This window comes from Neopsephotus bourkii, unplaced genomic scaffold (assembly GCF_033783945.1).
Source record: "Neopsephotus bourkii isolate Nb327-2 ecotype Australia unplaced genomic scaffold, CSIRO-AGI_Nbou_v1 NB_1825, whole genome shotgun sequence".
Lineage (NCBI taxonomy): Eukaryota > Metazoa > Chordata > Aves > Psittaciformes > Psittacidae > Neopsephotus > Neopsephotus bourkii.
Window position 1 is genome coordinate 7,313,053 of NW_026902298.1, and position 16,728 is coordinate 7,329,780.

A 16,728-nucleotide genomic window follows, 5' to 3' on the forward strand; every position below is an offset into this window, starting at 1 on the left:
TGAAACTATTCTCAATACTTGAAAGAATAATTGGCCTTGTTACAAATATCCAACTTCTGGATATTTACAGTACCTCAGGAACACCTTCAAATAATTTTTCCAATGACCCTTTTGCTGTCATGTCTGATGTGATCACCAGGGCACAGAAAAAGCTCTGAATAAGGAATATATACTACTATTAACAGTACACTTACATGACAGAGGATCAAAGGGGAGGTAGAGCAAGTACACTCAGAAGAAAAACAGAGAAGCATTAATAGAACAGATTAATGTTCATTGTAGCACAGTAGATGGAACACATTGGCTGCTTGATTCCAAAGTGGAAATACACACCCAAACCAATTTTATTTGTCAAACATGCAATTAGGTGGACATAAAGTCTGTGCTATTAAAGGCCAGTCAACATCTGGGTGACAGGTGCCAGCATGTTAGACATAGTATATGGTGAGAAGAAGAGATGGAACATGAGATAAGTAATAATAATCTGAAGCTCTGTATATACTCTGTAAATTATGTCTGCTTAAGCTATCATGATAAGTTTATCATTCAGTAACTTGCATTATTTGTAGCCTTTTTGATTTTTGTATTTTCAGTCATCAAATTCAATGAAAACGCTGAAAACACTGTGAAATAAAACATCTTCAGAAGAGGGCTTTAAGGGATGATGGAGAGAGCAGTACTAGTGGCAAAGGTAAGCAGCCATCAGTTAAAGCTGGCTTTTATGGGAAATAAATAACACATGTACCTTGGGCTGTCAGCTGGCAGAGTGAGATACAGAGAGGCACAGCAGGGAGAAAACATGGACTTCTGAGAAAACACATGTAGCAGAAAATCAGGAAAAGGCAGATTGGAAAACTCATTTTGTGTTTGCAATTTTCCACCATTCTCTGCTATAGTTATTAGGGCAGGATCTTGGTTTAAAGCACTAGAGAAAAAACTAACCTCAGAGGCAGAAAAGCATGTTAGAATAATAGTGTTTTTACACTAGAAAAACAATGTGGTTTTTTTTTCTCTCCTTCTTTCCTTCTCTATAGACAGTAAAGATTTCAGTGATTCTGGAGCAAATGTGTTCACAGAATCACAGAATCATTAGGGTTAAAAGTGACCTCTGGAGATCACCTAGTCCAATCCCCAAATTTTAGCAGTGTATGTGATTAGTAAATGTCAGTGGATATACCAGTTCTAGAGTAAAATACATTTTGCAGTATTTTTACCAAAGGGTGAATTTCATTCATCTTTATTAATGTTTTGCAATAATGTATTAAATTTTCATAAACAGTACTCCTCCTCCTCCTCATCAAGAAGTTGTGTTTCATATTTATTGCTGGCAAAACAGCTGCAATATACTTCTTGAGATAACTGAAAGAAGAAGAATAATAGGACAAGAAATGCAGTGTTCAAACGTATATTTAGCATTCTAGATATCTCATCTTTTGTATTTTTATTCCTAGAAACTACATTATTAAAATTCATAACATATAAATACAATTTTCTGTTGTTAATGTATTTACTTTTATTTGGTTTTCTTTCAAGTTAGAGCACCCATAAGTAAGCTTATGGATGGTTTTCTGCATTTCTTCTCTGTATTATTAGCAGCACTGTCTGAAGCATTTACCTAATAGCAGTTGATAAACCCTCTATTTTGAAACATGTTTTTGCCCATTAGTGCTTCTGCATAAGAATTAAAGCTAGGCACAGCAATATTTTTTTCTGTTGTTAGAATCAGAAGCTCTTAAGCTTTTAAATGGGTCAGCCATCCAGTATGACTTAGTCACATGTGCTTTAGTCAAGTGTTTAATTGGCTTGCTGGATGTTTGCATGTATAAATATAGGTGCTTGATCCAAGAGATATCTTGATTCACTAGGTGTCATTTTATGTGTTCTAATTTTGTAGAAAGAAGAGAATAGTAAATGAACTGGTTTTTCAAGCCAGTTGAATGTTCAGAAATGTAAAGGCAATTAAAAATGTTGGCTGCACCACATGACTGGAAAATCAGGCTATTATTTCATTGTCAGTAAAAATTAGATACATGCTTCTGAAAATTTTGGATAGATTTCTGTAACTGAATACATTAGTACAGCTCTAGACTGGTATATAGGGTTTATTCATATAATCTACTAATATGCCAATAAAATGAACTAAACTGAAGCTGCTACTTGGATGTATGAACAGGATCTGTTTGCCCATTATATATGTCCTATGACCCCTAAGCAGAAGAAAGCACAGTTTGATGCTCTGCTGAAAAATATCAATCAGATAAAAACATAGAATCATCAGATTAAAACATAGAATGGAGAGGCACACCCAATATATGCTGTGTTAGAGGCCTACAGAATATGAACAAAAGAGATTGCACATCTACCTAACAATATCAATGCTGCTTTATCATTTGGGTATTCCATTTTGAAAGAAACCCGCTCATTAGAGGCATTTTGAGTGAATGACTGATAGGTTGCAAGGTGTGTAACACCTGTAATGATGAATTTAGGCAGGGCTCATACCTCAACTTTCAGTTAGTTTTGGTACAAAAACAGTGTTGAAATTTGTCATCTGATCACACATTGTTCTTTACAGTGGTGATTCCTGAATTTTCCTGCAAATATAGTATCACAGTCATGAGTGGAAGAGACAATAATGGGATCATAGGAAGCTTATGGGGAAAAAACCAAGCAAACCAGCCAGTGGAATGGCAAGAAGCAAGATGGATTTGCTGTAACCTCAGCAAATGTGGACACTGGGAAACAAGGAAGGACAAAGGAGAAGGCGTGTTGCATTTGTAAGGTATGAAAAGAGAAAATGTCACTATCTCTGAAACCAATGGGCAAGTAGCTGGAAATTTTCCATACATGATTTAGTCACTAAGTCAAAACTGTTAAACCTGAGAGATTTAAGTTAGCTATCTACATAATATTTAGTTGTCTAAAGAAAGGCTTGGCTTGATCTTTTTCTGTTTAAGTTAGTTGTGAAAGCTGTGGTACTCTGCAGGCAAAAATACATCGAAGACTATTACAATGCATGTGACAGTTGTAATATGTACACGTGATATTTGTATGCTGGAGTACCAGCAAATATTTTACATGTATAATAATCCACTGTGCTGACTTGATGGGTCAGTTTCCCATGGAATCACCTAGGGGTAATTTGTTGCAAATACACCCTCAGAGATTTGCTGCCAGGGTCCTATTAAGAAATTTTCTAAGTTTAACATGTTTATAAACCACATATAATTTAATATGTTCTCTCTTTCACCTTTACATTCCAAAGATACAAATATACTTTAAAACATTGCATAGAATCAGAGTCAGCTAGGTTGGAAAAGACCTTTAAGATCATCAAGTCCAACCATTATCCCAGGACTGCCAAGACCACTACTAAACCGTGTCAATGAGGGCCCTATCTATACATCTACATCTATTTAATGCAAGCTAATTTGTAATTGATTAATTTTCATAGTCTCTAAACTAGCTGAATAAGAGATGCTGAACATAACTCAGATTTTAAAGATAATGTTAATGAATTCTGAAATAAATGCAGTTTTTAAAATCTGCTTTGTTATAGAAGAATTGTGGCTGTTTTTTTAGTTGCCCTTTTTAAGAGGAATAACAGTAATAGACATAAAACTTGAGGTTTGTCCCTTGAGATGGTCACAAATAGAACTAAGGGAATAATTAATCCTGGGGTTTTAACACATTATTCAGTATTGTTTGAATTGATGGAAATTGTAGGTGTCAGTACCTTTGAAAAATCTGCTTTTATTTTGGTGTGAATATTTTAGCCTTTAAGTAGCTGTCATTTTATTTTACATCATAATAGGAGGCATTTAAGGATGGAATACTGGCAAAAAGGCTGCATGTCATCTGCTTATGTATCTTAATTTTGACAATAAGAAGGACTACAAAAAATTCCAGGGATTCAAAGAAGGAAGGGTCATGGTGAGAGTGAAATACAGCACCGTTAGCAGCATATTAGATACATATAAAATAGTTCTTCCAGCCTGGAATAATTGCTCCATCACAGTGCCTGCCATATGGTCAGCAGCTTGTTGATGGCCTTTGCCCCAGCAGTCTCTGTAATGGCAGCATCTGAGTAGCTGTTCCAGTCCTTTTAATAAAGGCAGTTTTTCACACTGACTAGTTATGTGCTGTTACAGATTGCAAAGATGGCTATTATTTTGTTTAAGACTTACACACTTGCCAGGGGCTACTTCTGATTTGTGCTGAAGTAGAATAAAAAGCCTTGACTGTGTTGACCACAGAGACATGTATAGAAAAGAAACCAAGCAGAATTTCTTCTGCATGTTTAAGTATTCTTAAAGCCAAAGTTCTCTTCTTTATATTTCACCTAATTTTTCTAGGGTTTTCTGTTTATAGAAAACTCATTGCCTCAAACAGGTATGTTGGAATTATGGAAGCATCTAACATACTTCTAAAAAGGCAAAATAATGCCTTAACTACAATAGTCTTCACAGGGTTTAGTTTGACACTGGAATCAATTTTAGGCATCCTAACCCCCTGATTTTTATGTGTGTGGAGGCCTACATTTCTAAAATGTGTGCCTGCTTTATTAAAGTTAGAAGAGTTAATAGTTATTTTGACATATGAGCATACAAACTGAACTTGGCTGCTTCATGACACCCAGGAAATGGTGAAACTTACCTGGAAACTGTAACAAATAATTAGTTTGTTGTTGCCTATTTTTAATCCCCTTGAGGTTGACATTAAGTTACCAGGTTAATTATATTGATACATTTCTTTCTAGCTACTTAATTGTCCCCTGCACACTGGCTGGACATTTACAAGATATTTACAAGAGTTTTACAAGCCATTTCCATTGATGCAGGGATACAAATAAAATACAGATCATAACTTAAACCATCAAACTTATAAATTTGATGAAACCTCCTGAACAGATCATAGAATCATAGAATGGCTTGAATTGGAAAGGACTTCAAGATCAACTAGTTCCAACCCCCCTGCCATCTACTGTGATCTATCAGCATTCCTAGCTGGCTTTGCTTATATTCATGTCCTGGTTTGATTGGGTAAGATCATTGTTCTGTGTTTGAGCAGCACAGTTGAGCCTTCATCCATAATGTGGACTTCTAAACAGTTTTAAGAGGAAATCACATTTTTTCACTGAATATGTTACCTTCATAATTTTCAATACTTTTAGTGTAAAAATGTTTGATACATTTTTACAGCTACAAGGAGTTCTACATGATACCAACCATGTAAATTAGGGCAAGTTTTGACCAACTACTTTCAATACACCAAGAGTGAAAGTAGCTGTTTTTCAATAGCTCTCTGATTATCATATTATTTGGCTGAGAAGGGTAATACTTTTTCCTTTCATTTTGTTGTTAGTATGGTAGGGGGTTCTTTCTTTATTTTTACAGTGTGCTAATACCTTGTCTGTTTGGTATTGTTATTCATACATTTTCATGAAACCTGAAAGGAGGTTTCAAGATACAGAAGGTTGAGGTATCTTAATTTTCTTCCTGTGTAGCAGGGGCTTTCCATCATCATCTTCCATATTGATGGGCTTGTTCCTTTTCCTGCTTACCAGTCATAGGGACTGTAACCAATACATCCTATCCACAAGTGGCTCCATTTTACTTGAAAGTTAACTGCCAACTACTCTCCTATAGACTAGAGATCGTCCTTGGTCTTTCACCTTGTATTTTAATGCAGGAGTTTTTTGTTATGACCCAGTTCAATGACATCCCATGACATCCACCCACCACTAATCATTTGATTTTAATTCTTTTGTCAACCTCTGATACATCTCTGAATCATCATTTTATTGAGCACTGATGGATCCCATACTTCCTAATCCTGGCACCAGCCCCACTTCTACTGAATCATACCGACTATTCCTATATTTATTTCCAGGACCATGTACTGAGATGTGCTATAGAACATTATATAGCACTGAGATACTTCCCTTAGGATGGTGCGTCACAGGTATACCTGCCCAGTGACGTAGGTGGAAAAAAAGGGAGTTGGTAATTTCCTACCCATTGTTTGCAGCATATGTTTCATCCTGAGCGCCAATAACAAATTGGCCTGTGTCAGTTGTCTCCTTGTTGGAAAAATATTCCTGGGTTCTATGAAAACAAGCAACCCTGCATCAGAACTAGAATTAGGTATAGAAGAAAGTGGATGGTGTTATGTTTCTGAAGGCTGTGCATGTTGTCTATGTGGTTCTCAAGCCAACAACACAGCTGTGTATGCATGTACTGAATTGACAATGAGTTTTGGAACCTTATTGTGTGGGGGTTTTATCCCCCTACTGTTTTTCACATGATTTTACTTTTGGGGTTGGAATTAGATGAGGTCTTTGGAAATGTAGTTTAGTGGGGGCATTGGCAGTGCTGGGGAATGGCTGGACATGATCATCTTGAAGGTCTTTTCCAACTGAAATGATTCTATGCATGCTCTTCTGCTGTAGCAAAGCCATGGTGGTGATATACATAATTCAGCATCTTCACAAGAATGGTGAGATGGTAAAATATTGTTCATTCACATAAAAACTAGGAACAAGCATACTGAAAAAGTATGAACAGTGTATTATGATGCTCCAAAAGTACCATCATATAAACCTCAGTTTTCATTAACTAGTACACTCAACTGTGCATTAAGTGTCAAACTACAAATTCCTGCTCCAACATACCAAGATTAAAACTTCTTTTTGAAGAAGGTTTCTTAATATGGGCAATATAATCTGGTGATGAATACTAGAATACTAGTTACTGTGCTCTTATGATGTTATACAGAGTAGAAAGATTTATCTGAAACTCTGTTACAGAATCTTTGAGAAACAAAGATTTTCTTCAGCTCAAGCTTTCATATCTCAATGACCTCCTAGTGTTAAAGCTTTATTTTCTGTTTGTTTTTCATAAAAATGCCAGTATCAATGGTCAGTGATACTTATAGGTGAGTTATATAGCACTTTTCACTTATGCCTTATACATTTTGGATATAATTTTATTAACGTCAGCCTCCTTTTTGCCACACACTCATTTATTTACCAAATCAGCATTATATGATATTGACTCTGAGGTATTTAAACAATATGAAGTATATCTCAAGCCGAAACCTTTGTAGGATTCTATTCTAGTTTTATCTGCAGGTAGGCAAGTTTTCCTAGTGGAAATAACTAAAATCTTCTGAGTTTATCAGAGAAATGAAGGTAAATCAGGGGTCACAAAATAAAAAAGATAGTGAACAGAGAATTCTGCAAGTGAAGACACTTTTGCTGTGGTATTTTCCCATTATTCTAACACCTTTGATACTGTTTTATTAATTATTTTGTTGCTGGAAGTACTCATTTACTGTAGTTTTTCCCACAAATGTGATGGAACTTTTCTCTCCTACCTTCCAGATGAGTGGTATGGTGGTAGCAGTGCAGCAGTGTGTTTGTCTCTTTTGCTTGCCCTTTGCTGCTGTGCTGGTTCAATGTGTTACTATTGTTTCACTACCAAACCAGACCAGTAAATAGTTGGTGGATAAGAGAGTTTCATGGAATACAGAAAGAATCAAGCTCAAACACTACATTTAGATGAGACTTAAAATGAGCCATGTGTGACAGACGACTGCTCTGGCTACTGGGTCCTTTGTGGTGCTGAGGATTTCCTGAATACATCTGCACTGTCCTTTGGCACAGTGTTCCCACTTTTCAACTCAGGCCTCTGTGATCTAAGGTGTGTGTACCTAATTTATTCCTGAGGTCTCTCTAGGTGGAACATACTCAGTCCCTTGCTGATGAAGCCCTGGTGTATCTGAAATAATAGGTAAAAGACAATTGTAAAGACAGCATGGAGGGCTACCTCCACCTGACTGTCCTCCAGTGCCATCCCAGAACACATAATACTCATGGCTTTAAATTAAAAAGGGGAGATTTAGGTTAGATATTAGGAAGAAGTGCTTCTCTGTGAGGGTGGTGAGGCACTGGCACAGGTTGCCCAGAGAAACTGTGGCTGCCTCATCCCTGGCAGTGCTCAAAGACAGGTTGGACAGGGTTTGGATCAACCTGCTCTAGTGAAAGGTGTCCCTCACCATGGCTGGGGGCTGGAACTGAATGATCTTTAAGGGCCCTTCCAACACAAACTCTGATACTCTTCTATGCTTCATACCCTGCCTTATTCCATGCTGGAGTATACCACACCCAGCCTAAGCAGGATGGCTTCTGGAAGGTTGCCAAGTAACTTTGCCAAGTGAATTTGTCACTGCTCAAGATAACCTGAAAAACAACCCAGTAATTCTGAAAACAAAACCATCAGGGTTTATAGTGTTTTGGCTTGGGTTCATGAGAATACCTGGGCATAGCTCTGTTATACCTGGAGATAGCCTAGACTGGAGGTGCCAACTCCAGTTTCATCAGCCTTACACACTGCTAGCAGGTCTGGTGGCAGTTTAGCACTCCTGAATTCTGCCAATAGCAGTGAGCAGGGGCATTTTAAGTTTCAGAAAATGATAGAATCTATGTGAAGGAGAACGTGTGATTGCATTAAATGCATAAAATGCATCTCCTGGCAAGAAATAGCTCTGACAAGAGCTGCACAACCAGGAGATAGCCAACAGTAAGCACAGGAGGCTTCATAGGACACTGTGGTAGAAACATGTCATGTAGAGTGGATGGCATAGCATGTACCACAGCAGCCAGGAATGTACTCTGCTAATCATCTCAAAGGTGTATTCCCGTGCAACATGAGGCACCTGATCCGTGACCAAGGTTTTGATTCTCTCCTTGCTGAAGGCAGGTTAGAAAAACACAGCAGTGAAGTTCCACTATGGCATTGCACTTCTTACAGAATGATAGAATAATTTAGGTTGGAAAGGACCTTAAGATCATCCAGTTCCACCCCCCTGCTATTGGCAGGGACAGCTCACACTAGACCATGTCATCCAAGGCTCTGTCCAGCCTGGCCTTGAACATTGCCAGGGATAGAGCATTTACCAATTCTTTGGGCAAACTCTGTGTCAGCTCAGTTCTTACGCTGACTCCATTTTCCCCATCCCTGTTTCACTTGCTTTTTCCTTTGTTTTTCTTGCAGTTGCATCTTGTTACTCACAGAGAGATGCCTGTGTCAGTAGGCATCACACTTTGTCATAATGAGCCACCTCATCAGGCACTGCTCTGGGAATGTGATCTGTAAATGAGTAAACCTCCTCCTCATGCAGGTTTTGTCTTTGTAAAGCGGGTGTCTGCAAGAGTGCACTGTGGTGTGCCCATCTCACCAATATATTGTGAACAGAAAGGGGCATTCCCTTTTCCAGAGGTTTTATGCTAGAGATAAGGAAAGAAAGCAGATCTCTCTCTCTAGTTTTATAAATAGAAAGCCAGTGGCTTCACTGGCCATGCAGTTCAGGTGTTATCCTGGGCAATCCTGTAACTAGTCTAAGCAGTTCCTAACACAAGGCATTGTGCACTTGATAGCTCTATGAGGGAAGACACCTTGTGGTGACAGTACCATACTATAGGACGTGATCCGTTAGAAACTGTGTCACACGTGCAAAGCCTCAGTTCACCTGCGCCCCCATTCCACGAGGTGTGTCAAAACAGCAGCTGTTCACACAGCAATGGAAAAGCCGGTTCCTGTCTTTTCCCCTGAACATTCTTCATTTTGCAGTGAGTTGAATTACTACACATTTAATAGATATCCTGGAGTAGATTACGTACAATGTTGTGGTATTTTCTCAGACAGCCTCAAGAGGGAGTCAGTGGTTTACTGTGATACAGCGAAGCTGCCTAATGCTACAAAACTTGGTATTCCTTGAGAAAATAGAGCTTTGATCAGGCATACCCAGGGGGATGCAGAATTTGTGCACACAGCCTGCAGAGATTGTGTGAAAGTATTAGCACTTATGAGGGCTGGTAAGAACCTTGTAGAATGAAATCCTGCATCAGCTGGGAATCTGTTGCAAGACTGATGTATGGCAGCACAGCAATACATACAGCAACTGTTGTCCTAAGGTTCAAAATAATTTCAGACAAGGTAGAAGAGATTTCTAAGACCTGGATTGTGCCTTTGCACATCCCCTATCATTTGTCTTCAATTCTTTTCAGCATTGTTTGCCATTGTATATAACCACTATTCTCAGCATGGACTAACAATGCTCGGGGGTATCCACTTTATAGCAGTGTTAGAGGATAACACTTTACTCAACCATTTCCTGACTGTTAAGGATTATGAAAAATACAGTATTCAACTATAAATGTCTGTCTGTATGGCTATTCTTTCTATTGACTCTGTGATCATAGTGGTTAACTCTTGGGAATGTTATTGTCAATACTGTATTACTGGATAAAAAAATAAATAAATAAAAGAGAGCTGAGGACATTCCAGAAAGCATGACACGTATCTGTGACAATCTATAGGTGTAATTTCTCTATCAAGTGCCTCATGAGACAGGTTAGTATCACAGCCAGTGAATGGCTACAGTAATAAGTGCAGTTTTGACATGCAGTTAATCTAAACATCAGTATTCTGGCACATGGGGCTAGTAGCAGGTTTTCACACATATGTGCTATATATAGTAGAGGCACATGACCAGATAAGTGAGATTATTGCAAGTGCATCCAGAGAATTTACACTGGTAGCTAAGACTATATAGACTTGTCAGTGCTGGTGTTATACCACAGCTAGATGTCTAGGTGACTAGGGAAGTTTAATCCTACTGGAAGATGTCCCTGCCCATGGCAGAGGGGTTGAAACAAGATGATCTTAAGACCCTTTCCAACCCAAACCATTCTATGATTCTGCTGTAACTTTATAGCTGGAAGTTGTAAATTAATAGCTGTTAAATGCTGAAGAACATCATCATTATTTGCAGCTATTTTGGTAATGCAGGCACTGTAAAATTTTAATTAACAGTAAGTGCTGAAATGAGTAGTGGGAAGATAGGCCTTGGTAAGTTTCAGTGCACCATTTGCCTTGAATAATGTCATGTGATTAAACAAATACTCTTCTATCCCCTTCATTTGATCTGATTCCCCCACTAACCATCACTGGTAAGACTTTGCTGCTAGTGACTGAGGAAGTCTGATACAGTACTAAGTTATCATCCAGGAATTTTATGCATTTTTCATAAGGTTTTTCTTATTCTGACATTTTTCTCTACCCTTTGTCATCACAATCATTTTATTGTGTTATTCGTAGGACAAAAGGATCAAATGTATTCCATAATTTTCACAGTTCCATAATCTCCCAAAATAAGGCCTTCTATAACACTTGTTCAGTTGTCTGATGCATTTAGAAGAGGTGTTTTTATATTACCTCCAAATTTCCGGGCAAAAATTTTCAATGTTTGTTGAGGAATGCATTTCAAATTAGGTGAAATGTCGCAAGATTTACTTGTTTTTCCTGCTTCAAAATGTTTTCAAAACAAACATGGAATAAATGCATTATAGATAAAACAATTATTGAGGAAGGAGGCTATTTCCTGCATCTAACAAGTGTAGAAAGCATCTTTGATATTACTTTCATTCTCAGAAAGTTTGATTTAAGGATGTCTTTACCTGTAAAATGTATGCTGAATTAAGAGAGATTGTGCTCAGCTAAGGGAGACTGAAAACTAAACTAACTGGAAACATTTGACGATAAGAGGATTCCTCAGCAGTGTTAGAAACACTAATGAAGACAGGGATTCCTAGTATAGGCAGGGACCTGACTTTGGAAAGCTGTGCCCAAAAGAGTTCACCTGGGTGTCCCTCACAGTGCAAAAAGCAGGATTCAGAGAGTCACAGAACTGTTGGGGCACCTCTGGAGATCAGCTAGTCCAGCCTTTGAAGCAGGGTCAGCTAAAGCAGGTTGTTCAGAACTGCATCCAGTCCGGTTTTGAATATCTCCAAAGATGGAGACTCCACAACCTCCCCTGGCAACCTGGGCCACTGTTTTACCACCCTCACGGTAAAAAGTTGGGGGGCTTTAAAGTTTCAATGGATTTGGTTTGTATTTCAGTTTGGTTCTATTGCTTCTTGTTCCTTCACTGGACACCACCAAGAACAACCTACCTTCTTTACTCTGTTCCCATCAGGTATTTATACCCAAAGATACTTTTGATACCTTCTCCAGGCTGAACAGTCCCAGGTCTCTCAGCCTCTCATTAAATGACAAAAACTCCAGTCCCTTAATAATCTTGGTGTCCCTTTGACTGCCTAGCTCAGTATGCCCATATCTCTTTTGCCCTGGAGAGCCCAGAACTGGACTTTGCACTCCAAATGTGTCTCATCAGTGCAGAGAAGAGGGGAGAATCACCTCCCTCCACACAACTAGCTCACACTCAACTTGTTTTCCACTAGAACCTCAGGTCTTTCTATCCAAAGTTGCTTTCCAGCTCTTCAGCCCCCAGATACATGGAGTTATTCCTCCCTAGATTGCAGAGCTTGGTGCTTACCTTTGTTGAGCTTCATAAGATTCCTGCTTGGTAATTTCTTCAGCCTGTTGAATGTCCTCTGAATAGTAGCACCAGCTGCATCAATCACTCTTCACATTTTTTGTCACCTGCAAACTTGCCAGCTGCTCTCCAGCTCAACTCTGTGATACTGCTCACAAGCTTTTCAGCCCAGCAGGTCAACCAACTTTAAGTCTACCTTCCTGACCACTTATCTAGGCCATTTTTCATCAATTTGCTAATGAGGATGTTACAATCATCAAGTGGATGTTACACTTCAGCAAGTGTTGAAAGCCTTGCTGAAGTGAACATAAACATCAATTGCTCTTCCCTCATCCATCATGCTAGCTATTTCATCACAGAAGGCTGTCAGGTTAGTCAGGTATCATTTCCCTTTCATAAATCAACTCTGACTACTTTAAATCACCTTTTTGTCTTCAGCATGTTTGCAAATGGTTTCCAGGATTATTTGTTCCATTTCTTTCCCATGGGTAAAGATGAGGCTGACCAGTTTGTAGCTAGTTGCTTTGAATGACTTCTGGAGGAGCACAGTTGGCCAGTTAAACTGTCTGCACAGCAGCAGCAAACAATGTCTATATTCATCTCAGCAATCTGCTGTACACATGCACAGAGATTGCACTCCAAGTTCCTTATCTCTCTAATTATATCTATTACAAAAAGCAGCTTTTGAAAGTAGAGAGGACATTTTAATGAATTCTCAGTGTTTCTTATGCTTTTCATATCTGAAAATGCGTGTCAGAAGCATGATGTTGTATAAAACCTTCAGCAATCGAAGTATTTTACTTGGTCTTGCTTAACAGCTATTAGTCATGATAGATATGGCCCCTTATTCCTTGACAGTAATCATTTTGAGAGGTAGTACCTTATCTATCATTGCAAACAACAGAAAAGCTGATCTGTGCTGATTTTCTGTGCTAAACAGATTTACCTTACTGAAAAAAAAAGAAATTAAGACCTTTTTTAAATAGAAATTCTGTTTGAATTTACAGTCTGAGGATGTCAATGAGGGAAGTTGTATAAGGACAGGTAAGGTCTTTTATTAGACTTTCATTAGAGAAAGTAGGCAGGAGTATTTCTGTGGAATTGTTAATGGCAAGATGTAGGTTTAGACTATGCTAGATCATAGCTAAAACCAAGACAGGGATGTCAGATCACTATTCATTACTAGAAAGCTTGAAGATTTCTTCACCATACTCTCCATAGAAGATTTCAGTGATTTCTAAATACCTGGCAAGTTTACACAAGGGATATTAGTATTTCTGAGCCTTCTGAAGAGCAAAGACTTGGCCTAAAATTCTACCTTTTTGAGATTCTGTGTTCTCTTTTAAAATCTTCATTAGCGCTATCAAGTGAGTTTACCAGTGAATTACTGATTAGCACAGTCTGAAATTATTACATTAGAGCACATTAGAGGACATTCTGAAAGTATTAGAACCTTTGAAAAGACCATTCTGCACAAAATGAATGGGGAAAGGAACTGACTTATTGCATATTGGGACTCTTCATTAGGGACTACATTAATAGGACAAGGGGTAATGGGTTTAAACTTAAACGGGGAAGTTCAGGTTAGAAATAAGAAAGAAGTTCCTACTGTGAGGGTGGTGAGGCACGGAAACAGGTTGCTCCAAAAAGTGGTAAATGCTCCATCCCTGGCAGTGTTCAAGACTAGACTGGACAGAGCCTTGGGTGACATAGTCTAGTGTGAGGTGTCCCTGCCCATAGCAGGAGGGCTGGAACTGGATGATCTTAAGGTCCTTTCCAACGCATTCTATGATTCTATATCGGAAAATGGCTTCATTTCAGCATAGATAGAGCTGGTACCTCTGTTATTCCTTAGTAGTGGGTGAGGTCAGCAGTGACTATTCGGTAACTTACTGAATTGACCCATCAGCTCTAGTCAGACAAAAAAAATTGAGGGCCTTTTCTGGATAGGATTTTGCTATGTTGTACAAAACACACAAGCTGTATGTTACCTCTCCATCAGTGTTGCTTTGAAAATGTGCAAGATGTGTTCTCTTACCTGCAGTAACCCTGTCTTTTGGGGCATGTGATTTAGACCTGATACAAGTTTCACCTGCAGTAACCATGGAAGCAGGTTATGTCGAAGTCTGCTTCACAGTTGAGGCTCACTAACACAGCTGCAGTAAATAAGTCTTGGAAAGGGCTCCTCTCTCAGGTGCTCAGTAGTTACTGCTTCAGTGGTTTGGTTTCACTAAAACCCTTTCCTTGAGTGGTTTCCTGAGGATAGTTGTGTTATTTTTTCCCTTTCTTTTTTCCTGGTGAACAAGTTTGAGTCATCTTTACTTCAAGTAAGTAAAATAAGCTCATATGGGATGAGGTGTTAAAGGGTGTTGATGCTGCTTAATTGTCTGTGTATGAATATTATTTTCTAGGAATACACTGAACTTTGTGGTTCGCATAAGTAACATTAGTTATAGGTGACTTTAAAAAGTATTCATATGGAGTTCTTGGCCCAGGTTAAGTTTAGGGGGCTTTGCATGTCTGTACATTGACTGTTACATTTCCTTGAAAAAAATAAACCAAGAGATTGATTATTTTCTGAAATGGGTTTGCTATTTGTTGAGTTGCTATTTGTGTATTGGAGAATGCTGCTGCTTTTTAATTCTAATTATTTCTGATGTAATTTAGAGTTTTAAAACTGTCAAAGTCTGTAATGTGTCACAGTTAGAATAATGCTTGTATCTGAATTCTTTACATGAAGGAAAATGGGGCTTCTTGAATGGTTTTGTTTGTTATGGGACTTCACTGTTACATCCTTTATCTGTTTTCCCTGTATTCCTAAAAGTCTCCTGATACCTTCTACTTTCTTAACTCCTTAATTTTGGAGAGAAATGATTATGAGGAAATCTGTTTATAGAAAGTTGACTTTTATTGTATGAGAATAACTTGTGATCCCTAATGGCCCCACTTGAAACATATGCAAAAGAGCCAAATACTTCCCATGCCTTATAAATCAGGGAATGTTCAGATATTCTTATCAGTGTCTTGATGTCTTTTAATCTTGAGTGTTTGGGTTGGCAATTTTGTGTTAGCCCAGCAGAGTAATTGCTTTGTGGAAAATATACCTCAGTTTTCATAACATAGTCTATAGTTTTGTTACAAATATATGCATCTGCTCTGAAAGTGAACTATGCTCCTCTTCTCTGTATAAAGAAACTATTTCTTTCCTCCTCATGATTCTTTTAGCTGTTCTTGGAAATGTGTTACTAAATTATCTATTTCCACTTCTCTCACACAGATAGTGAATTATCATTGAAGAGTACAGAGTGCATGATTATCTTGTGTGGTCACAGAGAAGTAATGAATATGGAAATAAGAAGTGCTAGTAGAGAACTTTTATTGTGTGCTCCTTGTCCTCCCACACCGGTTTTGTCCTTGTTATGTTAGAGATCTTGGATTTTGAGGTTAAGTCTTCAGTAAGCAATATCCCTTTAGCTGGGGGCTTCTGTTTGTCATTGGAAAAGGCCTTTTCAGCAGAAAGAGAGAAGGATTTATTGGGCAAAGTGTTATTGTATAAGGAAATACTACATGTGTAATTCTACAAACAGGAAGTAGTGTAAGTCCTAACAGTGAGAAAATGTGGCCTGAGGGGAGTATGAAAACAGACATTGCTTGTTCAGTTGGATTATTTTTGTATTGTCAAATTAGTTGGAATGGTAGGAATAACAAACTGTGTGGGAGAATGGGAGAGGTGGGAGAAAGGAAAAGATAAGAAATGACTTGTAGGAATACCAAGGACTTGCACAGCTGGAGTTTTCCCAAATAACATCAAGTTTCCATTGGCCAATAATGTGATCCTCAGTGGCAATTTATGCCTAAGATGAATCCTAAGGATGAATTTTAGAGAAAGCTTTGGCAAAGAGGCATCCCAAAATAATTCACAAAGGCTCTTTAGTGAGAAAGGGGTGGTAGAGCTTGGTCTCACTGCCTCCTTTCCATTTGTGTAGAGTTCAGCATGAAGAGATGACTCTTCTGTGTGTTATCTTGGAGATGTGGCCAAGGAACTTACAGGTAGTACTAAGAGGTAATAATACCATTGTTTTTGGGAAGCATTGGAGAGATGTTTGGATGTGAGGGATAGGAAGCACATGGCAATGTAACAGAAGTCCCAGTTAAGAAGTCTGCAGTAGTCCCCAGTACCTAATATATAGGATTAAACACAGATGTGAGAGTGGAAACACGAAGTAGTGATTGAATGCATCAGGGGTAAAGCTCTGTGCTTTGAAGCAGGAACTGCCTCTCATACATCCGGACAACTATTTACTCCATGTACTGCCAGATGTGTTGTCT

The 16,728-nt window shown here is 38.4% G+C and overlaps 1 protein-coding gene across 2 annotated transcripts in view; it reads left to right on the forward strand.

The window, feature by feature from the left end:
- The first annotated feature begins 9,097 nt into the window (after positions 1–9,097).
- Positions 9,098–16,728, forward strand: part of ABTB2 (ankyrin repeat and BTB domain containing 2) — a 146,030-nt gene continuing 138,399 nt past the window's right edge. The window contains exon 1 of one of the 2 annotated variants that reach the window (XM_061343505.1): positions 9,098–9,162. In XM_061343505.1, coding sequence (XP_061199489.1) covers positions 9,159–9,162 — 4 coding nt within the window. In that variant the 5' untranslated portion in view covers positions 9,098–9,158. Of the gene's footprint in view, positions 9,163–14,665; positions 14,727–16,728 lie in introns of those variants that run through there. The other variant, XM_061343506.1, reaches the window with a different exon arrangement.